The sequence below is a fragment of the Pleurodeles waltl genome, chromosome 6, assembly GCF_031143425.1.
Source record: "Pleurodeles waltl isolate 20211129_DDA chromosome 6, aPleWal1.hap1.20221129, whole genome shotgun sequence".
Classification (NCBI taxonomy): domain Eukaryota; kingdom Metazoa; phylum Chordata; class Amphibia; order Caudata; family Salamandridae; genus Pleurodeles; species Pleurodeles waltl.
This window is the reverse complement of record NC_090445.1, coordinates 730,024,755-730,048,984: the sequence shown is the minus strand read 5'-3', so window position 1 is coordinate 730,048,984 and position 24,230 is coordinate 730,024,755. Positions and strand designations below refer to the sequence as shown.

Sequence of the window (24,230 nt, the reverse complement as noted above, 5' to 3'; positions counted from 1 at the left end):
CAATTTCATAACGTAAGCCTCCACTCAGAACAGGTCGAGGATGATTTCTTGTTCAACACACTCTCCTCCACCCACAGCTCCTACCAAAGCCTGCCTATGCTCCCTGGTATGCTCCGGCACGCAAAAGACATATTTAAGGAGCCGGTCAAAAGTAGGGCAATCACACCAAGGGTGGAAAAGAAGTATAAGCCGCCTCCTACGGACCCGGCTTTCATCACTACACAGCTGCCACCAGACTCTGTTGTTGTAGGAGCAGCTAGGAAAAGGGCCAACTCTCACACATCTGGAGATGCACCACCCCCAGATAAAGAAAGCCGCAAGTTCGATGCAGCTGGTAAAAGAGTCGCAGCACAAGCTGCAAACCAGTGGCGCATCGCGAACTCCCAGGCACTACTTGCGCGCTATGACAGAGCCCACTGGGACGAGATGCAACATCTCATTGAACATCTGCCCAAGGACTTCCAAAATAGGGCGAAACAAGTGGTTGAGGAGGGACAGACCATCTCCAACAACCAGATACGTTCCTCCATGGACGCTGCAGATACAGCTGCACGGACAATTAATACATCTGTAACTATCAGACGGCATGCATGGCTCCGAACGTCTGGATTTAAACCAGAGATTCAACAAGCAGTTCTCAATATGCCTTTTAATGAAAAAGAACTGTTCGGTCCAGAAGTGGACACAGCGATTGAGAAACTCAAAAAAGATACGGACACTGCCAAAGCCATGGGCGCACTCTACTCCCCGCAGAGCAGAGGGAATTACAGCACATTCCGTAAAACGCCCTTTCGAGGGGGGTTTCGGGGTCAAAGCACACAAGCCAGCACCTCACAAGCAACACCGTCCACTTACCAGGGACAGTATAGAGGAGGTTTTCGGGGACAATATAGAGGAGGGCAATTCCCTAGAAATAGAGGGAGATTTCAAAGCCCCAAAACCCCTACTACTAAACAATGACTCACATGTCACTCACCCCCTCCACACAACACCAGTAGGGGGAAGAATAGGTCATTATTACAAAGCATGGGAGGAAATCACTACAGACACTTGGGTTCTAGCAATTATCCAACATGGTTATTGCATAGAATTTCTACAATTCCCTCCAAACATACCACCAAAAGCACAAAATTTAACAACACACCATTCCAATCTCCTGGAGATAGAAGTGCAGGCACTATTGCAAAAGAATGCAATCGAATTAGTGCCAAACACGCAAATAAACACAGGAGTTTACTCACTGTACTTTCTGATACCAAAGAAGGACAAAACGCTGAGACCAATCCTAGACCTCAGAGTAGTGAACACTTTCATCAAATCAGACCACTTCCACATGGTCACACTACAAGAAGTATTGCCATTGCTAAAACTACACGACTACATGGCAACTTTAGACCTCAAGGATGCTTATTTCCATATACCAATACACCCATCGCACAGGAAATACCTAAGGTTTGTATTCAAAGGAATACATTACCAATTCAAGGTACTGCCTTTCGGATTAACAACCGCACCAAGAGTCTTTACCAAATGTCTAGCGGTAGTCGCTGCACACATAAGAAGGCAGCAAATACATGTGTTCCCATATTTGGACGACTGGCTAATCAAGGCCCATTCGTTCATACAGTGCTCAAATCACACAAATCAGATCATACAAACCCTCTTCAAACTCGGGTTCACCGTCAATTTCACAAAATCCAAAATTCTGCCACGCAAGGTACAACAATACCTGGGAGCCATAATAGACACATCAAAGGGAGTAGCCACTCCAAGTCCACAAAGAATTCAAAATTTCAACACCATCATACAACGCATGTATCCAACACAAAAAATACAGGCAAAGATGGTATTACAACTCCTAGGCATGATGTCATCATGCATAGCCATTGTCCCAAACGCAAGACTGCACATGAGGCCCTTACAACAGTGCCTAGCATCACAGTGGTCTCAAGCACAGGGTCACCTTCTAGATCTGGTGTTAATAGACCGCCAAACTTACCTCTCGCTTCTGTGGTGGAACAACATAAATTTAAACAAGGGGCGGCCTTTCCAAGACCCAGTGCCACAATACGTAATAACAACAGATGCTTCCATGACAGGGTGGGGAGCACACCTCGATCAACACAGCATACAAGGACAATGGAACGTACATCAAACAAAACTGCATATCAATCACCTAGAACTTCTAGCAGTTTTTCAAGCACTAAAAGCTTTCCAACCAATAATAGTTCACAAATACATTCTCGTCAAAACAGACAACATGACAACAATGTATTATCTAAACAAGCAGGGAGGGACGCACTCCACGCAGTTAAGCCTGCTAGCACAAAAAATTTGGCATTGGGCAATTCACAACCAAATTCGCCTAATTGCACAGTTTATACCAGGGATACAAAATCAACTCGCAGACAATCTCTCTCGAGATCACCAACAGGTCCACGAATGGGAAATTCACCCCCAAATTCTGAACACTTATTTCCAACTCTGGGGAACACCTCAGATAGACTTGTTTGCGACAAGGGAGAACTCAAAATGCCAAAACTTCGCATCCTGGTACCCACACAAACAATCCCAAGGCAATGCCCTATGGATGAACTGGTCAGGGATATTTGCTTACGCTTTTCCTCCTCTCCCTCTCCTTCCTTACCTGGTAAACAAACTCAGTCAAAGCAAACTCAAACTCATATTGATAGCACCAACTTGGGCAAGGCAACCCTGGTACACAACGCTGCTAGACCTATCAGTGGTACCCTGCATCAAATTGCCCAACAGGCCAGATCTGTTGACACAGCACAACCAAAAGATCAGACACCCAGATCCAGCATCGCTGAATCTAGCAATCTGGCTCCTGAAATCCTAGAATTCGGGCACTTACAACTTACCCAAGAATGTATGGAAGTCATAAAACAAGCAAGAAGGCCATCCACCAGGCACTGCTATGCAAGTAAATGGAAGAGGTTTGTTTGCTACTGCCATATTAATCAAATACAACCATTACACACAACTCCAGAACATGTAGTGGGTTACTTGCTTCACTTACAAAAATCTAACCTAGCTTTCTCTTCCATTAAGATTCACCTTGCAGCAATATCTGCATACCTGCAGACTACCTATTCAACTTCCCTATATAAAATACCAGTCATTAAAGCATACATGGAGGGCCTTAGGAGAATTATACCACCAAGAACACCACCTGTTCCTTCATGGAACCTAAATGTTGTCCTAACTAGACTTATGGGTCCACCTTTTGAACCCATGCACTCCTGCGACATACAGTTCCTAACCTGGAAGGTGGCATTTCTCATCGCCATTACTTCCCTGAGAAGAGTAAGCGAGATTCAGGCGTTTACTATACAGGAACCTTTTATACAACTACACAAAAATAAAGTCGTCCTAAGGACCAATCCTAAATTTTTGCCAAAGGTTATTTCACCGTTCCATCTAAATCAAACAGTGGAACTTCCAGTGTTCTTTCCACAGCCAGATACCGTAGCTGAAAGGGCACTACATACATTAGATGTCAAAAGAGCATTGATGTATTACATTGACAGAACAAAAAACATCAGAAAGACTAAACAACTCTTTATTGCATTTCAAAAACCTCATGCAGGAAACCCAATTTCAAAACAAGGTATAGCCAGATGGATAGTTAAATGCATCCAAATCTGCTACCTTAAAGCTAAACGACAGCTGCCCATTACACCAAGGGCACACTCAACCAGAAAGAAAGGTGCTACCATGGCCTTTCTAGGAAACATCCCAATGCAAGAAATATGTAAGGCAGCCACATGGTCTACGCCTCACACATTCACCAAGCACTACTGTGTAGACGTGTTATCCGCACAACAAGCCACAGTAGGTCAAGCCGTATTAAGAACATTATTTCAGACTACTTCCACTCCTACAGGCTGATCCACCGCTTTTGGGGAAATAACTGCTTACTAGTCTATGCAGAACATGCGTATCTACAGCGACAGATGCCATCGAACTGAAAATGTCACTTACCCAGTGTACATCTGTTCGTGGCATCAGTCGCAGTAGATTCGCATGTGCCCACCCGCCTCCCCGGGAGCCTGTAGCAGTTTGGAAGTTACCTTCAATTATTTATATATGTATCATCTCAACCTTAAATAGGTGCATACTTAGTCACTCCATTGCATGGGCACTATTACTACAATTCAACTCCTACCTCACCCTCTGCGGGGAAAAACAATCGAAGATGGAGTCGACGCCCATGCGCAATGGAGACAAAAGGAGGAGTCACTCGGTCCCGTGACTCGAAAGACTTCTTCGAAGAAAAACAACTTGTAACACTCCGGCCCAACACCAGATGGCGAGCTATTGCAGAACATGCGAATCTACTGCGACTGATGCCACGAACAGATGTACACTGGGTAAGTGACATTTTCATTTCGATGCACCATGTTAACATTAATACATTAGAGCACAAGTTACATGTCTTTGATTACATTTTAAAGTCACCTCTATAGTGCATAAAGGCACAGCCAAGTTTTGCGCTCTCAATATCATACCAGTAGCATTCCAACCCATCTTTTGTTTTCCCACCATGCCACCTCAGTTTGGACCCAGCCATGTGCAAATCAGTCTTGACCCTGCTCAATTAGGAACTGTCTAGCCTGAACTGCCTGGCTAGGTCCTCCCTGAACTGGAACACAAGCAACCCAAGACCGGTTTTGCCATGATTGGGGCTCTTCAGTCGGGTAAAGCTTGGTTCTAACGGCAATGTGAGCAAAGGGCCCACGTCTGGGCGCACCCTTGGCCACTTAAAGTACTATATTAATCACATAAAAGGTGTTGGGAGGAAACTGAGATGGGTAAAAAACCATAGACTGGGCTGTGGGCCCTGAGCAAGTGCCAGTCCCTAGATTAATTCAAGCATTCCATCCATCACCTTGTTTTTGTCTGCATATAAAAGGCACACATTTTTCATGTACCACACTTTCTGAATCAGATGTCAGCTATGACTGTATAACATATCTTTTCAGGAGTATTTCAGACTTGTGTCTCGTAAAATCTTGATGATTTGGGGCCTTTGACTCTTGATTCTCCAGATAAGTCCCTGGTTTGGCTCTGATGGTTAGCTAGTAGTAACGTGGGTCCTGGTTTTGCGCCATTTCCAAAGCAAGGTATGGCTAACCCGCTTTCTTCTGACTTCACACAGTCGCTTTTATAAGCATACACGTTTGAGAAATTTACATTCACAGTGAATCACGGATGGAAAGGAAATAGAGCTCTAACCTGAGCATTATTATGTGTGACATTTTCCAAATAACGTTGGAATAATGAACAGTTAACATCTTAATGAAAGCCCTCGTACAATGCGCAGCACTCCAGTATCGTTAAATGAGGAAAAATATATTCAGAGTTATGCTCTAAGATTTTCTATTGCCATGAGATGGAGTCACTTTTCATGTCATTCACACTATGCCTCTTATCATTTTGTGGTTTGGGACCAAATTTTCGAACCGTAAACTGGGAAAACGTGCTGTTGACCAAAGTCTTCCTAGCAATTTCATGTAAACATGTTAATGTTATAGAATTGTTGTTTTAATCAATTAGCATTACAATTCTTTAAAAGCCCCTTATGTGAGGAAAAACAGAATGCTCCACTCTGTTGAAACCGAAAGTTTTTCAAACGTTTTTAGGAGCCGCCCTTTCAGTAAAATGACCATTTTCAGATAGAACTGCTGGAGGCAAAAGGTGTTGCTGACAGCCAACAAACATGGCTGCTTGCTAGTGCAGCTTCACTAACTTGAACCGTAATCCCCGAGCATCTGCAAACCTATATGATCCCCACCTCCTCAAAGCACTGGTTGATAGGGGAAGAACAACTTGAACAGGCGGGTTCCACAGAAACAACTGTAGAGCACTTCGGCGCCACCAATATCAGCAAGGTCTGGTGCCACACCCGCAATACTGTGATAGTCATGGGCCTGCCCGGAGCAAATATCTACTACCTGGTGGCCTGGGAGCGGAGCCAGGACAGGCGCCCAAGGTAGTAAGGGTGCGCAGGTCCCAGGGAGACAGAGGGCCTCCACCCGTGTGGGCGGTTGAGGATGGGGGGGGGCAGAGGGGGCGATTAGAAGACCTAATCCTGCACACCCTGAATCCTAAATCGTTCTCTAACTTTTCTTTGTCTAGTGCAGGGGTCTCCAACGAGTAGCTCATAAGCTACTGGTAGCTCACCAGTACCGTCAAAGTAGCTCTCAGAGTTGATGTCAAACCCACTATTTTATTCAGAGAGTCTGAGCATATTAAAGGGAGGTAGCACTGCTCATGTCAAGACCCTTAGAGTGACTGCCGCCTTCACCAGTGACAGGGCCTCATATGAAAACTCAAGCACACTGTGTTGGCTTACGGGGTCTGCAACGTGACCATTTACATCCAATCTTAATCTAAGTCCCAAGGAGATTAGTCATGTTGCAATCACCGCTTAATTAATCGCACCATGTGCCTAAACAGTGGACCATAAAACAAAAGTGGCAGCAGTAGTTTGAGCGGTAATCAGTGCTGACCCACCAAAGTATGGAACTGCAGGAGCCAGACTGAAAATGTGTTTGTTGGGTGTATAACCAGCCCAAGAGCTGAAGAGAGTAGGGTATTATCAAGAGCAGAGAAAATGAAAAGCTTCATCTTCGTTTTTTTTTTTTTTTAATGTGTGTGTGTGCCCATAATAAACTCTATTCCTTCCTGGAAGCTACACCTGGTGTCAGAGACCACTGAATGTGTATGCAAGCCCCCATCATAAGGGTTTTATCTGTGGCACAATTATGGCAGTTCATGGCATAATAGTGCCAGTTGCATAATAATGCCCATCCTTGGCTATTTGGGGCATTCTTGGTCTAGTAGTGTCATCCTAAGTTACAGTCATAATTGACATTTTAGGAGCATGAATGACCTTAGTTTGGCCATCCCATGCAAAATATTGGCCATGATTGATATATGGTGTCCATCCTAGCCCTTATGGTGTCCGACTTTGGCACAATTGTGGCCTTCTTACAATGGTCGGCATTATTGGCTTAATACAGGCACCCGTGGCCTATTATTACAATACCTGGGCATTTGAAACAGCCTGTCCATGTGAAGCATTTGTTCATGTGAGTACACAATGAAAATGAAACTCTTCTGTATGGGGGCTGTGTATTTCCTAAAAATGTAAACTGATATTTTAAAGTCATTTTTTTTTTTCAAAGAAGGCTTTTCTTCTGGAAAATTTGATTTGTTTGCCTAAAATGGGAAGTGATATTTAAATAGAAAATGTTATGTATTTTGAGAAAATTATATGCTGACAAAAACAAATAGTTGCAATTTCAAACATGTTTAAAATTGCTAATTGAATGATAATGTTAGCAGGGCTGTGAGACATATTGCTGTGCTTATGTCCTTTTTGACACAGGACATGTGAAGATTTGAACGTTACTTAGAGGCATTTTATATTGATAAACTTTTTCCTGGAATTTCTGCTGGGAACCTCGTCATATTGTAGCGTCAACATGTCTTGTCACTATTTTACTGTTATAAAATTTGCTAGTAGCTCGGGAGGATCTTTCTTGAGCAGAAGTAGCTCTTACTACAGGAAAGGTTGGAGACCCCTGTATATACACATATCTTTGTTTTCCTGCTGAAAGGGAGGTGTATCTAGATTGTGAGACTGAACAAAGATGCAATAGAATGTTGGTGGGTGTGCACTGAGCAGAAGCATAGGTGACAAGCCAGTCAGTGAGAGAATAAAGCACGGACTTGACCTGTACTGATGACGTTGTACCTGAGCACATACGATGTAAATAAAGTAGATACCATCCTCTATCTGAGTGTCTTGTGACTTCCATTCCAAGAAACTGCTTAAGACTTAACACGGATCGTAGACAATTGTTACAATGAGGATGATCACTGAACAACAGTAATTGTCCTGGCATTCATTGACAGTAGTTCATCCAAGAGTTCTACTGGACAAAAGACTCGCCTAGAGATGTTCTAAAGCCGCTGTCTAGCAGTGGTTCCACCAAGGACAGCAGTCTTTCAATAGTTACTTTCAAAACTGCAGTCACACGTTAAGGACCCTTAGGCTATCCTCCTTGTGTCAAATTTGTACATCAGAAAAGAGTTCCAAGAGACCTACATGTTTCAGATGCACCTTTTGTGACTGGAGTCTGTTTCTTTGATTTCAGAGTGCCAGTTTGTCCAGACTTGAGGCTCATTTTGAAAAACAACTGCAGTTCCAAAGAGAAGAGCCACGTGGAATGTCTCTGGTAAGTGTCATCTCATATTGTCATCCGGTAGGGGGATCCACGTTATTGTTCTGGTAAGTAGATGTGTCCATTACTGCATATCCTCAGTGAGAATGTGGGCCTAGGTCTTTGCTTGGGCTCACATTGGTGGGTGCTATCAGTTGGTAGGCGAGCATTTGTATTCTGTGATGTCTGTTAGGAGGTAGGTCAGTTTCACTAAATACAGTTGTTGATAAGTAGGTTTTAAGTAATTGAGAGGTAGTGACTTGCATTAGTGTATATTGTTGGTTGCTAGGTGATCCGGGACTCACAGTGCAATGTTGGTTCGTATTTTGGCTCATGACACTTCATGCTGTTTGGAGACAGGCCTCCTGGAGAAGGTGAAGCAGGTTGGCAAGTTAAAGGACGTCCAAGGTCAATTGGACTCTATATACATCTTGGGTGTAGTTTTCAATCTTATTGAGGGTCCCACTAATAAAATTCGTTTGATATACTCTTGAGATTATTTTAGTCATTTGGATCCATGTTATTCCCTAGTATGAATTTCTCATGAACTCCCTCAAATGAGAGGGTGAGCCTGTCCTGACAGTCCTACCTAGCCGGGATGTGGAAAGGTCCCCAATGATAAATCATACCATAATAGTGTGTATGAGTTTCCTTGTCCAAAATCTTTGGGTCCTCCAGGAAAACAGTGATGCCCAATACAAACATGTTTGATGTTACTTAGTTCATAAAGTGAGGGCTTATGGCATGTGTTCTTATCTAATTCGTCTCTCTCCCTCTTTTTGTGGTGATGTAACTGGCAATGAAGAGCTGCAGGAGTTGCTGTGCGCTAGTATGGGCTGGTGGAGATATTGGAATAACCTCTCTGTAAAATTCAGAACATACTCTTACGTAGGCGACGTGGCAGAAGGCCTGCCTTTTACTGATGAGGTGATATCATTCTGTTTGGCTGCCCCCTCAATGTTACGGGATACTTCCCTAACGCAGACAATAACACAGCGGGCTGATTGGGACTTACTCTCTGAACTACAAAAATCACAAGTCAAAACTTTGTTACAGGGGGGCACTCATGGCTGAATATTTAAGGGAATACAATACCCGTGGCCTTACAGTTATGAATGAGCATAGGATCTTCTTAGAAAATTCAAATGTAGGAAAGAGTGGTCCCTCTTAACATGGAAATGCACAAGGGACTTGTTGGTAATTATCATAAAGACAGCCAAGAGACGCTCTTTTGATAAAAATTAAAACAAGGGAGAATGATTTAAAGATGCAGATTCGTATTTCTTCCTACAAGACAAAAACTAGTGGAGATTAACAAATAAGTGATGCAATTTGTTGAGTTACTCACTCACACAAAAATTAACCAACTGCAAAATGACCAGAAAAGGTTTTACCACAAAATCACATACCCCTATTGAAGAGAAGATTATGGGGTAACAACCCCGGATGCCTAAGGAACAGACCAATGACAAAGCGAAATATCTTCCCAGGTTCTGAGACAAGCAGCTGCGAGGGCTTTAGGAAAAAGGGGAAAGGTTATTTTCAAGGAACTTACCACCTACGTCTGTTCTATGCCCTCCTCTTCTAAAAGGGGTGTAATTTGGATGCCCCCTGTTTGACCACATTACCCACTGCCTCCACAATCAAATATTACTTTTCATCTACGGGCACTGCCTTTCTTAGGTACAGACAATTGAGGAGGGAAGTGAAAGATCTCAGGGTACCATTGAAAGTAGTAGACAAACAGGTGACCTGAAGTATTTCAAAAGAACCTTAACTAAGGATGAGCAAGATGTTAAAATTGTAGTTGTCCGTAGCAGTATTTCTTTTACAGATGACCAAAGGAGGGCACTGAAAAAGGGCTTGGATTTTGTTCCTACCTACAATGGGATGTGGTTCAACTTTGGACAGAGTTTGCGAAGTTCTTCCACAAAATATGCCTGAAGTTTTTTTTTTTTTATGGATAAGGAAAACCTCTATCTGCTAATAACAGTCTGCAAACCAAACCTGACTTTGTCCCACCTACTAGCAGAATGCCACTTGGAGGGAGCACTGACATTTGAACAAATCATCTCTAAAGAGGTGGGCTTCCGCAAAAACTCTCATAGTAATCCTTTTCAGAACATATCAAATCAAGAAAAGGCAGGCCTCCAGGAAGTGAAAAACTTAGGGACTCTAACAATAAAACCAGTTGACAAAGGAGGTGCAATAGTGATATTGCTTTCGGGGATATATAGAGATGGATGCTGTAGACTCATGAATGACTGTAGTGGCTCCAAAAAACTAGAGTGGGATCCTAATATGGAGCTATCCGATTAAATTCCTTTCACGTTTGGTAAAGACAAAGAAACGGGTTAGACTACCACACATGAGACTGACTTTATTATAACTAAAAGACCTCAGATACCATATTTTGACATCCTCCCCATGATTCATAAATACCAACATTCTCCCCAGAGGGTTGTATTGTTTTAGGTATTATTTCATCCGAAGAACCGTTGTTTGGTTGGATGGATGCCTTCCTTTCTAAACGATACTAAATAGATGTTGAAAGTTATGGAAGAAATTCCCTTATTTCCTGGTAGGAAATTGCTAGTATGCGTGAGGATGAGAAATGTATATCAGTATCCTGCAAGAGATCTTGCTCATGATGGACTCACTCTTTTTTGAAACAGCATGGGACTGCATCTCTCCGAAGTAGTTTGTGCTGGATTGTGCATGTATGACACTTACCTGGAACTATTTTGAATTTAAAGGAACTTTCTTCCTGCACACCCACAGAACATTGATCGGAAGCATGTTTGCTCGTAGAGTAGCTTGTTTATATGTCCATAGTTTTGAAGTGGAAATCATCTATTTAGACAATAACCCCTTTAATGAGCACATAAGGATCTGGCAACGCTACCTTGACAACTTTTTCATGATCTAGGATGGTACTGAGAGTCAAGCTAAAGAGCTCACTGCTTGGCTCAATAACAGGAATAGATTCACTCCTGCTGTGAGCAGGAAAGAAATCTCCTTGTTGCACCTGGGGATGTGTACATATCAACACACATTAAAATTGGGGTTTACTATAAAACAACATACTGATGTATTATTTTTGATAGCTTCATCCACATCCACTCAGGGAGAACATACAGTCTGGTCAATTTTTGAGGCAGCAAAAGAAATGCACTAATGAGGAAGGCTTCAAGAGGCATGCCACTAAATGAAGACAGAAACTCAAACTATCTGGCCAAAAGTAGGAGTAGGGCTAGTAAGCGAGCAGGCAACAACAATATAGAGCCACTCTTAACATGTTTGAAAGAGACCAAGAGGATAGTCTCATTTGTGTTACTATCTATAACCTCATCCCGAATCTGATGGAACAGATAATCAATAAAAACTAGAGGCTATTGATATTGGGCCTTCTAACATTAGAAAAACCGATTTTCGAATTCAGTAATGGGATTAGACTTTGTGACAATCTGGTACATATCTGTCCAAAGACTATGACCTAAAAGATTGAAAGCTCTGTGTGGCACTTTCCCCAAGTTCAGTTTTTTTTTTCCTTGCTGGAAATGCAGTGTCTGTGGCTTGGCCAAGGCCACTAAAAAACTGGCCCTCGGTCTACGTACTTCTTGGATATTGAAACAACACACTAACTGCAATTTCACTAATGTCATATGCCTTATACTTTGTCCATGCAATCTGAAATATATTGATATGACATTCAGAAACATCAGAACACAAATAAATGAACAGTGCACCACAATTTGGTGTAAGAAAACCATTACCAAATTGAGCAGATGCTTTAAAAATCACAAACACAGCTAGGACCAAATTGAATGGTATATAATCAAGAAAATGTCCACTACTATGAGGGATATGAATCAGGCCATCCTAACCTGTGAACAAAGGTTGATTCACTTTCTTGGTACACATGTAATGTAATGTAACTTTTACTTGACTGACTGGACACATTAACAGTGTTAGTATTTACAATCAGATAAGGATTTGTAGGGTGACCAGTTGTATGGCCAGGAACCTTTAACCCACTTCTGAGTACTATAAAATAGTTGCCTCTCCTTTTCAACTCTAATACTGTTTTTTTTTTTAATGAGGCATATGAGAATAGAAACAAATTATATTCTGTTGATAGGTTTAATTACCTACATTGACATGGCATCCCCTTTGCAGGACCTCTACAACAACCTTAATTCTTCAGCAACAAAATCACTGACATTTACACCAACTTCACTGCTCAATTGGACCTGATAGACCTCATCAAACGCCTACAGATCGTATTCAGAGAACCAATTCTAACCTGATGGTCCATCATCAACCCAGGAGAAACCGCCACCACCATGAAGTCCAATCACTCAAGGGGCCCCATTACACCCCACCCAGTCTACTCCAGAAGGCTGCAACCCATCAGCGTCATGCTCACACCTTGTCTGAACGCCTCACCATTTCTTCCATGACCTTCGCAAATGCTTGGAAACATGCAACTGTCCTCTAATCGCTAACAAAACCCTCTGCAGATCCTCACAGCTCACCTGCTTCAGACCAATCTCCCTGGTACCTCTCATGGCCAAGGTCTTAGAGAGAATGATCAACAAAAGCTTCACTGACTACCTCATCAACCACTAACTCCTTGACAGCACTGTCTGGTTTCAGACCCAACCACAGCACTTAAACTGTCATTGCCACCACAAATTACATCCACATGGCTTTGAACAGAGGAGACACACTGGCCCTCATCCTCCTGGACCTCTTTGCAGCATGTGACATAGTCTCCCACTCTAGCCTCATCCAGCGCCTACATGACATTGGAATCTAAGGACAAGCACTCCAATGGATTTATTCCGTCCTGACTGGAAGGACATTCAGTCTGACCTCAGATGCCCTGACTTCATCTGCAGAGTTCCTCAGGGATCCTCCTTGAACCCAACCCTCTTTAACGCATCCGTCTAGCCAACATCATCTGCGCTCTCTTCATCAACGTCCTCCCCTACACTGATGACACACAGCTCATTCTCTTCCTCATGGACTAGACGCTCAGTACCCTGATCAAACTAAATGTCTGTATCATTGAAATCACCAGCTGGATGAAGATCAACTGATTGAAGCAGAACACTGACAAGACCGCAGTTGTGATGTTTGGGAAGAGCATTTCAGGTGGGACTCCACCAGATGGCCAACAGAGCTGGGACCGACACCCACCACTCACGCCAAGAACCTCGGCATCATCATACACATCAAACTCGACATGATCGCCCAATCCAGTGTTGTCAACACTGCATGATTCCATACAATGAAGCTGCTGAGGACACTTTTCAAATGGCTCCCAATCAGCACCGGGAAAAACATCATGCACGGATTCTTCACATGCAAGCTGGACTCTGGCAACACCCTGTACGCCAAAATCAACAAAAAACTCATCAGAAGGCTGCAGACCATTCAGAACTCGGTGGCCAGAATCACCCATAACTTCCCTTGCTGCACTCCCATCACACCACACCCGAAGGAGCTCAACTGGCTCCCCATACACAAACAAGCACAATACAAACTCATCCGCCACACTTTCAAAACACTATGCTGCACTGGTCCAGCATGTCTCAACAATTACATCTGCTTTCACAAACCTTCCGGACACCTCTGCTCATCTGGAGTCCTACATGCCCTCATCCCGCGGATAAGGAAAATAAGAGTCAGTGGTCGAGCCGCCTTCTACATCACTCCTGAATTGTGGAACGACCTGCAGCTACAGTTAAAAGCCTCCTCCTCGCTCCTCGAACTCCACAAGAAGCTGAAGACCTAGCTTTTTGCGTAGTCCCACTAGGCACTAGGTTTGGCTAGACTCACACATGCTCATTGCTAGGGTACCATCCTGGGTGATAGTCTTCTCTACAAATCTACAGAACATCTAACATAACATAAAATGTAGTGACATTAATATCTGCTGGCAGAAAGATTAGGCTGAATAATGGCAGCAAACTTAGTCTGATTTTTAGACACAATTGGAATATGGATTTATGGCACTATACCGGTTCTGTTTAGCAGTAGGCTCACCTCCACTGATAATGGTATTCATAGACTTGAGGATGGTATGGGGCATTAATGATGTAATCATTTTTAAGTTTTGAATTTGATATGGAAACTGTCTAGCTGTAGAAATGTATTTTTCTATTCGTGGACCACAACTCCCATGATCCTTTTGTGACATGGAATTGGGCACCTAGCGTCTGATGTCACATGCAGGCGCTGCGTGCCTTGCATAGCATGCCATTTGTCTGAAGAGACACACCACCCTGGCAGAAGCGTTGTAAACATATCTGTGGCATCTCAGCCAATATGTATTGCTAATGGAGGACATCGTAGATGCTACTGGCAGGCACCTGCTCTTGATAAAGTAAGATTTTTGATACATAAATATGCTTGGATTTGTGTGGTTGACACACTGCCGGGGTGCCTGTTGAATGGATGACTATGCTGGTTTGCAAATAAAATGACCGTAGTCCGAGGTCCCGATTCATACCCTTAGAAGATGTGACTGACGCTCTTTCAGACATGTAATTGAAAGGATCGATGTGTTGCCTTGAAAATAAGTGACCACAAACGTAGGTCCCAGTCTACACCTTTACTATGATAAACAAGGGAAATATTGGAACATTGCCAATATTTATAGTATTATGTGTGAAAGCCCCTCATTTTGAACTTCAGCTGGAGTTTCCCCTCTTGGCTTAGGTTCCACTCCTCTAGATAAGCCAGTTCTACTCTTCTGCGATGCATGAGGAAACTGAATGTGACTTCATGCATAAAACTTAATTGTTGAAGTACTGAGGAAAGTGTAAACATTTTAAATTATTTTTCTACTCTGACAGAATTGTGTAACTAGAGAGGGTACTACCACCCTCTGACCTAGAAGACTTGCCCGCCCATAGAAAGGGTGAATATCCATGGTGCGCGCATCTGTTTAAAGTTTATATACCTATTCTATTTGACTTGGACCATGCCTGGGCAGTGATTTCTTCAGGAGCTACATTTGAGGCCACCCCTTTGTTTGCATTGCTCACCTACTGAGTGCCCAATTTGTTTATGTATGTATACAATCAAATCTTAAATTATTCATTTATTTATTTTAGGTGCAAGAAACATTCAATACATGCCAGTATTTCTCGTTTTTCTGTTTCACCGACCTTGAGTTAAAGAGTGGGTGTGTGTTAAACAGGACAGGGTCAGATTTTGCCCTGACAAAGGCCAGACCCTTAGCAACTGTTGGAAAGGGTGGAACATGTTGGCAACTTAAGGGATGTCCAGGGCCATTTAGGTTCCATAAATGTTTTGGCCGTAGTTTATCAGGATACCGTTAATAAAATTAATGATACACCATTGAGATATTTGTAATTATCTGGATTCCTGCTGTTGTCCAGTGTGACTTGTTCAAGAGCTCATGACAGTGCCACCTAGTCAGGATGTGGAAAGTTTTCCAATAATTAAGGATGCCACACTAGTGGGGGTTGGTTACCTTTTCCAAAATCTTTGGATACTTAAGGGCAATTGTAAGGTCTGGAACGATCAGTTCTCCGCAGCTTTGGTGTTAGCTTGTAGATGGACCTGTGCCGTTGTGTGCTGTCAACCCGAAGTGGACATTTGTCGCTGTGTGCTGTTGTACATGAGACTGTCACAGTGCACTTTCAGTTAGTGGGTTGCAATCTCCACGTACTATTGGTTGTTGGAACTGTCTTGCATTCTCTGGAAGCTGTCAGTTTTTAGGTGTGCCATGTAGTTGATTGTCAAGAAAGCAAGCATGGCTGCTTGCTGCTAATTGGCAGATGAGTTATCGTCCTTGCGCACTGTTGGCCAGTGGTGGGCCTGTATCACCGGATGCTGTCATTTAATAGGTAGGCCTATGTGGAGCCACCAGTCAGAAAGAAGGCGAAACAGACTCCTGACAGGAAACCCAGAGAAAGGAGATATTACAGAATGCAACCTTGAGAGGAGTAGGTTCAGGGGCAAGTATTTAAGGCTGTGGTATGTGGACTGTAATGCTGTTCTGCTTTTATTGTTTTACTTACCTGTCAGTGTTCTAATTGTATGTTCGAGGAGAGGGGTCCTACAGAATCCATTTTAGGACATCCTCATTCCTCACTCCTCATCCCTACTTCTCATCCATGCTTCTCATCCATTTTAGGACATCTTCATTCCTCACTCCTCACCCCTACTTCTCATCCCTGCTTCTCATCCATCATCCCTACTTCTCATCCATCATATATTATCTCTACTTCTCATCCAGCATCCCTACTTCTCTTCCATCATCCCTACTTCTCATCCCTGCGTCTCATCCCTGCTTCTTATCCATCATCCCTACTTCTCATCCATCATCCCTGCTTCTCATCCATCATCCCTGCTCTCTTCCATCATCCCTATTTCTTTTCCATCATCCCTCCTTCTCATCCATCATATATCATCCCTCCTTCTCATCCATCATCCCTACTTCTCATCCATCATACATCATCCCTACTTCTCATCCATCACCCCTACTTCTAATCCATCATCCCTGCTTCTCTTCCATCATCCCTGCTTCTCATCCGTCATCCCTACTCCTCATCCTTCATCCCTGCTTCTCATCCATCATACATCATCCCCACTTCTCACTTCTCATCCATCATCCCTACTTCTCATCCATCATACATCATCCCTACTTCTCATCCATCATCCCTACTTCTCATCCATCATCCCTGCTTCTCATCCATCATACATCATCCCTACTTCTCATCCATCATCCCTACTTCTCATCCATCATCCCTGCTTCTCTTCCATCATCCCTACTCCTCATCCCTGCTTCTCATCCCTACTTCTCTTCCATCATCCCTGCTTCTCATCCCTACTTCTCATCCCTCATCCCTGCTTCTCATCCCTACCTCTCATCCATCATTCCTACTTCTCATGCCTCAGCCATCATCCCTACTTCTCATCCATCATCCCTACTCCTCATTCCTCATCCCTCAGTCATACCAACACATTTTCAGTTTTGTGAAACACACCTTCACACTGATTGGTTAGGAACAGCCAATCAGAGTTATGAGAGAGAGTTACATTCTTACAGCTCTGCTGGTTTGTGAAATACAAGGAGCCCACAGCTAGGGCCATAAATCAGCTCTTGGAGAAAGGGTTACACAGTTCATCTACAGTTCATCCAAAATCTTTCTGGTTTCAGAAAAGAAAAAAAAACAGCTCTGAGAGATAAAAGCAGCCTCAGATGTAAACATGTTATTTGTTACAAATAAAAAGAAGGCTCAGATTTAAATGTTTTATTTGTTACAAATAAAAATGAAACCAGAAAATGTTTGGGTGAATTGGATTGCACTGTCACCAGAGTTGATTTTAAACATGTTCTTTCTACATATGAAACTGAAACCAGAAAGGTTTTCAGTTGAACTGCAGATGACCTCTATAACCCTTTCTCCAAGAGCTGATTTATGGCCCAGGCTGTGGGCACCTTGTATTTCCCAAACCAGCACAGCTTTCTGCAGAGGCCTGTGCAAACAGAAAAACACTTAGTTAAATAAAATGAAATATTGTGCAGCCTTGAATTCACTGTAAACAAGCACACAGTTGCATTTCCTCTCCTCTTTCTTCACCCACCATGTGCAATGAGGAGGCTGTTTTTCATTGAAATGGAATGCATCTCTCTCTCTTAACTCTGATTGGCTGTTCCCCACTAATCTGTGTGAAGTTGTGTTTCACAAAACTGAAAATGTGTTGGTATGACTGAGGGATGAGGAATGAGGAGTAGGGATGATGGAAGAGGAGTAGGGATGATGGCTGAGGCATGAGAAGTAGGAATGATGGATGAGAAGTAGGGATGAGAAGCAGGGATGAGAAGTAGGGATGATGGAAGAGAAGTAGGAATGAGAAGCAGGGATGAGGAGTAGGGGTGATGGAAGAGAAGCAGGGATGATGGATGAGAAGTAGGGATGATGTATGATGGATGAGAAGCAGGGATGATGGATGAGAAGTAGGGATGATGTATGATGGATGAGGAGTAGGGATGATGGATGAGAAGTGAGAAGTAGGGATGATGTATGATGGATGAGAAGCAGGGATGAGGAGTAAGGATGATGGATGAGAAGCAGGGATGATGGTTGAGAAGCAGGGATGATGGATGAGAAGCAGGGATGATGGATGAGAAGTAGGGGTGAGGGATGAGAAGTAGGGATGATGTATGGTGGATGAGAAGTAGGGATGATGGATGAGAAGTAGGGATGATATATGAAGGATGAGAAGTAGGAATGATGGATGAGAAGTAGGGATGATGGAAGAGAAATAGGGATGATGGAAGAGAAGCAAGGATGATGGATGAGAAGTAGGGATGATGGATAAGAAGCAGGGATGAGACGCAGGGATGAGAAGTAGGGACGATGGAAGAGAAGTATGGATGATGGATGAGAAGTAGGGATGATGGATGAGAAGCAGGGATGAGAAGTAGGGATGAGGAGTGAGGAATGAGGATGTCCTAAAATGGATGCTTTAGGGTCCATTCTGGAGTCCGTCTGCAACGTTCCTGTCTTGGCAGTTGCGTTCGTGCCTGCTGTTCGGGCTACTAGTCTTGGCCTCTTTTCTGCTAATAAACTTCTTTGTCTTCACCCCTTTGTCCGTGTACTTCTTTGCCCCCCACAAGGAAGAAGGAGAATGCTAAATGAAGGCTGACTCCTGTTACAACTCTGCTGCTATTGCAGACGCAAATTGCACGCCCGATAATCGTGACTTGTGCAGGGTGAGGTAATTAACGACGGCGTAATTTGCATCGATTCCGAGTTGCTGGGCTCGCAATAACTGCACGTGTTTTCCTCTGTTCTCAGATGCACAAAAATGGAATGTACTCTATGTACGCTCCCGGTCTGTGGCTGGCTTTACCTGACTCAATTCGTGAAGGTTAACACCCGCAGTAGGTGCACTCTGCATCTGACATCTAGGGCCATATGTACGAACACATTTTCCGATAGACACATAAGGGGCAAAACTGCTTGCTACATCTGGCCCTTAATTCAGTTTCTGGTGCAAATAGAACTTCGACGCCAAAAACCGGATTTACGACACAAAATATTGGTAGGGCTCGCATGGATCTGAGTGCTATTGGCATAAGATATTGTACACAAACAAAGCAAAGACACGACTTAGTAGTGTAACCCTACAGAATTTTTCCCTATTTTACTGCAGACATCTAGTGCTATTTTCATTGCACAAAATGCACCCATGTCCAAAATGGACGCTAAGTGTATTTTGTGCTAAGAAACCGCTTTAATAGAGTAGAACACAAATAGCCAGCAGTCACTCGTCGAACTCGGTGGCCTTGTGGTTTGAAATATGTTGTGTTTAAAAGCACCTGCTGCAGTTTCTTGTGCATCCAGCAATTATCAGCCAACAATAACAATGCCAAGATAGCTCTGCTGACTAATGTCCCTACCAGAGAGAGATCAGCATGTTGTTTAGTGGCAGATGTGATACTTAATAATGTAGCACAGGCTATTAACATGCCTGCTTCGAAGCACGTGTATCATGTATCGCAGACTTGTATATTATGTAGCTAGCTCAATGGGTTATTGCTTTTGTCAGAGATGCTTTTTTACATGCACTTCATAAGTCACAATTGTAATATAGCGCAGTGAACTGTGAACGGTCATCAGGGAGCTCCTGTTAGACTGCAAGATACAAGATTAAAACATTATGGATTTTCCCCCAGTCTTTCATTTTCCCAATACCTACAAATCAAATTCGTACTAGTAAAGCCAAACGTAACCACCGCGTTACGTTTTAAATCCTGAGTTTGTGCTTTTCCATACCAAGCACTCCTATAATTTACTGCCTAGTATGGAAGACGTGTCTCCTACGTCTTGTATCCTCGTTGTCTTGTGTAACATTTCCTATACACTGACTTCCACTGGGATTCATTGTCTGCCTAATACGCGCGTGCGTGGGTGATGTAAAGGGCTCTTACACCCTGCACTGATATGTGTAGCGCTATGAAACAAAACGTGTGCGAGAGGAGGCTGTAGAGACATGAGGGGCGCTGTCGTAGGGTGGCAGTGAGGGTATCCGTGGAGAAGGAGGCCCCTGGGGCAACAAAGACAGTCGCACCGGGCGCCACCAGCGCCCCCCAGCCCTGTGTTTATGTATACTTCATCTTTGGATGCATCTGCGGACCGGGGCTGAGATTTGGTCTCAGGAGCAATTTAAACCGCTACAGTGAGTTTTAAAGTTACCTGTTTATACGTTCTACGCAGGTGGAGGCTGTTTTGTATCGATTTCAGGAAGTTACTTTGTATGTCACAGCAGTGCTGCTTCGCTGAGCCAGTTCATGGCTGCTTGAGCCTGGTATTTGACTGGCTGTGTCCCAGCCCTACCATCCTTTTAGCGGCAGCCTGCGATGGAATAGGCTGGCCCCCACACCGCAGCCCACCCTGCCTGTATAATATTCATAAGGGTCCCTGGCAGAGAATCCAGCTGCTCCCCTCATTAAGGCAGCGCGCGCCAAGAGTGGCGGGCAGGAGCCAGCGGGATTTGTCATCAGGTGCACAGTTCGCCAGGGGGTAATTAAAGGTTAATGCAGTTGTCAGTTCACAGGCGGCAAAGAGTTGAGTGGGCTGTAAACAAAGATTGTCACTTAACCTTTCCCTTAGGCTCGGCGTCTCACACACTTGGTGATATGGTGGGGGATGCCGAGGAGAGTTTATTCACGCAGGGGCTGTGTGAATAACTCAGTACAACAGCCTGCGGAGCCATCGCTTCAGATTTCTTGAACACCCAGTTGCGGTTGTCATTACACGAGCTCCTGTTTGGCATGTGAAACCTTACAGTATCTCTTCTGGCCCCACTGGCCCGATTCATGAAGCTTTTTTTCGGTCTTGCTTACCAGACACCTGTCAAGTTTGCGAAAAACCTCTTTTCGAACCATAAACTTGCAATAGGCTTAAATCCCAGCCATTGCTTACGTTTGGTTGGCGCTATAGTAACTCTAATTTGCTTGCTTTTTATTCGATGGTTTGCCTTCCTCTTCCAATGTCTGTCCCTCCCCTGGAGCATACCCTCTTTTCCATTCTTTTGATTGGATGACATATTCATTGTTCCATTGCTCACTTTCAGATAACTACTTTTTTCTTTCATCATTCCACAAGAGCTTTCTCTCTCTTGTGTCACCCCACCACCCCAACACCTGCCGCCCACACTTAAAACGTTTTGTACCCCACCCCTCCAAGCATGTCTGGAAAAGCACAGTACCAGGTATGTTTTTGCCAAAGTATGACTAAAGTGCAGACTCTAAAGGTTCTTCTTGTATTGTCCCCTTCATTACAGATGTTGCATTAAAGCACACGGCTTGGCACACAAAAACCTTTATGGCCTTGAAGGAAAGGCTGGCTTTTGCACTCACTCAGTTTTCTTTTGAGGTAGAAGGTGTACGTAGCATGACTGAAAAATAGATGTATTTGCTCCTGAAGACCCCTTAATCTGCTCCCTGGGCTACTGCAGAAGATCAAATGGTGCTTGTGTTTGTTTCTATTGTCAGTCATGTGGAATGTAAATTATGCCTTTGGAAGTGTTTTCCTTTAAATGATGGCAGGTCTTTTATTCTTTTAAAATTCTTTTGAAAGTTTCTTGAGTGAAGCGTATTTGACAAATACATTTTGCCATTTATAAAGAGTAAAAATATTGAATTCATTGTACCGTTCTGAAAAACTGTCAGATGTGCCTGCTTTTCTTCGAGTAGTTTGAATTTTCTTAATCTTTTTCTATAAAACTGTCATTAACCAACAAACATTGGCAACACCTATAGGCTGGCACTCACATTAAAAAGACAAACCATTTTGGCTTTGCCAATGCTTGTTTCAAAGATTAACTCATTTAGATTATGGCAACTGGGCTGCCAACTGCTGTCAGTGGAAGCCTTCACTGGTCCAGTTGTGACCCTGCTTAGCTGGATTTTTTCAAATATTAAAGGCCCTCCCCCAGTGTTTTTTTGTTTTATTATCAAAGATCCTCCAAAAGGAGATTGTTGAGGTCCTCGCTCTCTAGGGCATTGATGGATAGCAAGCGAAGAGGAATTAAAAAGTGTCTAACGGTGTTGAGGGTTGTAGCTGGAGGTGCCCTGTACAACTTGACATAGTGTGAACCAAAAGCCTGTAATATTGCCAATTGAGACCGTTTGGTTTGGCCCGTGTCCAAAATAATTTTAGTAATGGGAGGAGTATATGCTTTTTGATGGGCTAATCAAGCAAGAGTGCGGCTTATTCCCTGTTGTATGAAGTTGGCTGTGTATTCCATAAAGATGTTGCACTGGAGGTGCTCCACCACAGTTGCTTGCCATTTCTTGGCGTCTACTAGGGTGCAACGCTCTGTTTCATCAGGGGGCCCCAGAGGGTCCTAGTCAGTTGCTTTTGGACCCCCTATTATATTTAGTATGAAAAAGCCCCTGGTGACTACTTTAAAGTGTTCCACTCAGTGGTTCGGGAAGTGGCTGTCTCGTAATTTTCTTCAAACTAATGGGTAATGTATGCGAGTTGGGTGTTGCAAAAAGTAGGGTAATCTAGTGCGTCTTTGGAGAGTCTTCAGATAGGACTGGAGGGTGTGGGGCACCCAATTCCATTTCTGCTGTGTGTTCAGCGGGTTTGTTTTTTGAAAAATATGAAATGAATGTTCCTCACATCCTCAGACATTTCTCCCTAAGAGCGAGGAACAATTGCCATTGAATGTATTTCTGATAGCAGCACTAAATCCAGCTTCACAAATGGCCAACTACTGGTACTGCAATACCCTCCCAAAGAAAATAATGAAGGCAAGGAATTCATATAAAACCCCTTAAGAATTATGTTAAATTAAAGTCGTTTTTTTGGACTTTTTAAACAAAAATGTTTATAGACGTGATTTTATATATATATATATATATATATACATATATATATATATATATACACACACACACACACACACACAAATATGTGTTATTTTAATGTGAAGAAATGTAAATGTAATGAACAATAAAATAAATATTATTTCATAATAAAATATTTTAATAAACTTTACCAATGGGAATTTTCCCCTTACTAAACCATTTAGTAAACTAGTAGAGATATTTGTATGTTAAATAATGCAAAGTGGTTATATATATTTATTTTAATTGTAGTACAAAATACAAATGTTACAGCCCTATTAGCTTAATTTTGGGTTAAGTATTTAATTAAATTATACATGTTAATCCAAATGTAATATTTTAAAGATTTGTTTAAAATAAAATCGCACCTAAAATAACATGTTTATATTTATTATGTGTTAAAAATGGCAACATTTTATGTACATAATTAATGTAATTAATGTAATTATTTACGAAATGTTGCACGTTTTTAAATTAATAAAAGGTTGATAACATTTTATCATATCATCAACTTTTTTTCTTTTATATGTAAGATCTTGACAGTTACAGCAAATAAAATATGAGAATAGTTAGTGCCCAATATATACATTTTGTTGTAAAAAAAGAGGAACTAGAAATCACAAGGTACAATTATGAGACTTTTGGACTGAAAGTGAAATGGAGAAGACAAAGTGGGTATCTCTGGGAAGACATGTTCACCCTGTATAGTATGTATGGGCTGATGAGGGATGTACTGACTGGTTTGAAGCTGTTAATGATAATTCAGTGGTTTCACATGAATTAGTGTGGTGCGGTACCGTGACTTAATATTCCCCGTATGTTCTGGGAGGGTGTAAGACACTGAAAAAAAAACTGTATGAACATGGTCTCTAACAAACCACTTGGAACTTTTGACTTGGCCCCAGCGGACTAGTACATTGTGCCTCTTGGGGGGAGGTTTGGAGGGTGTGGGGCTCTCCAGTGCATGGTGGGGATGTGATTAGCCAGCAGAGGGTTGAGGCTGGCAAAACGTGCCCTCACTTTATGATTTTTTCTCCTAGGGAAGATGCCCAGAACTGTAGCCT

The 24,230-nt window shown here is 42.8% G+C and overlaps 1 protein-coding gene across 3 annotated transcripts in view; it reads left to right on the top strand.

Moving 5' to 3' along the window:
- LOC138300212 (restin homolog) overlaps positions 1-24,230 on the top strand; it is an 898,198-nt gene that overhangs the window by 648,765 nt on the left and 225,203 nt on the right. For all 3 annotated transcript variants that reach the window (XM_069239250.1, XM_069239251.1, XM_069239252.1), the window contains exon 16: positions 8,190-8,270. In XM_069239250.1, the coding sequence (XP_069095351.1) occupies positions 8,190-8,270 (81 nt within the window). The remainder of the gene's footprint in view (positions 1-8,189; positions 8,271-24,230) is intronic.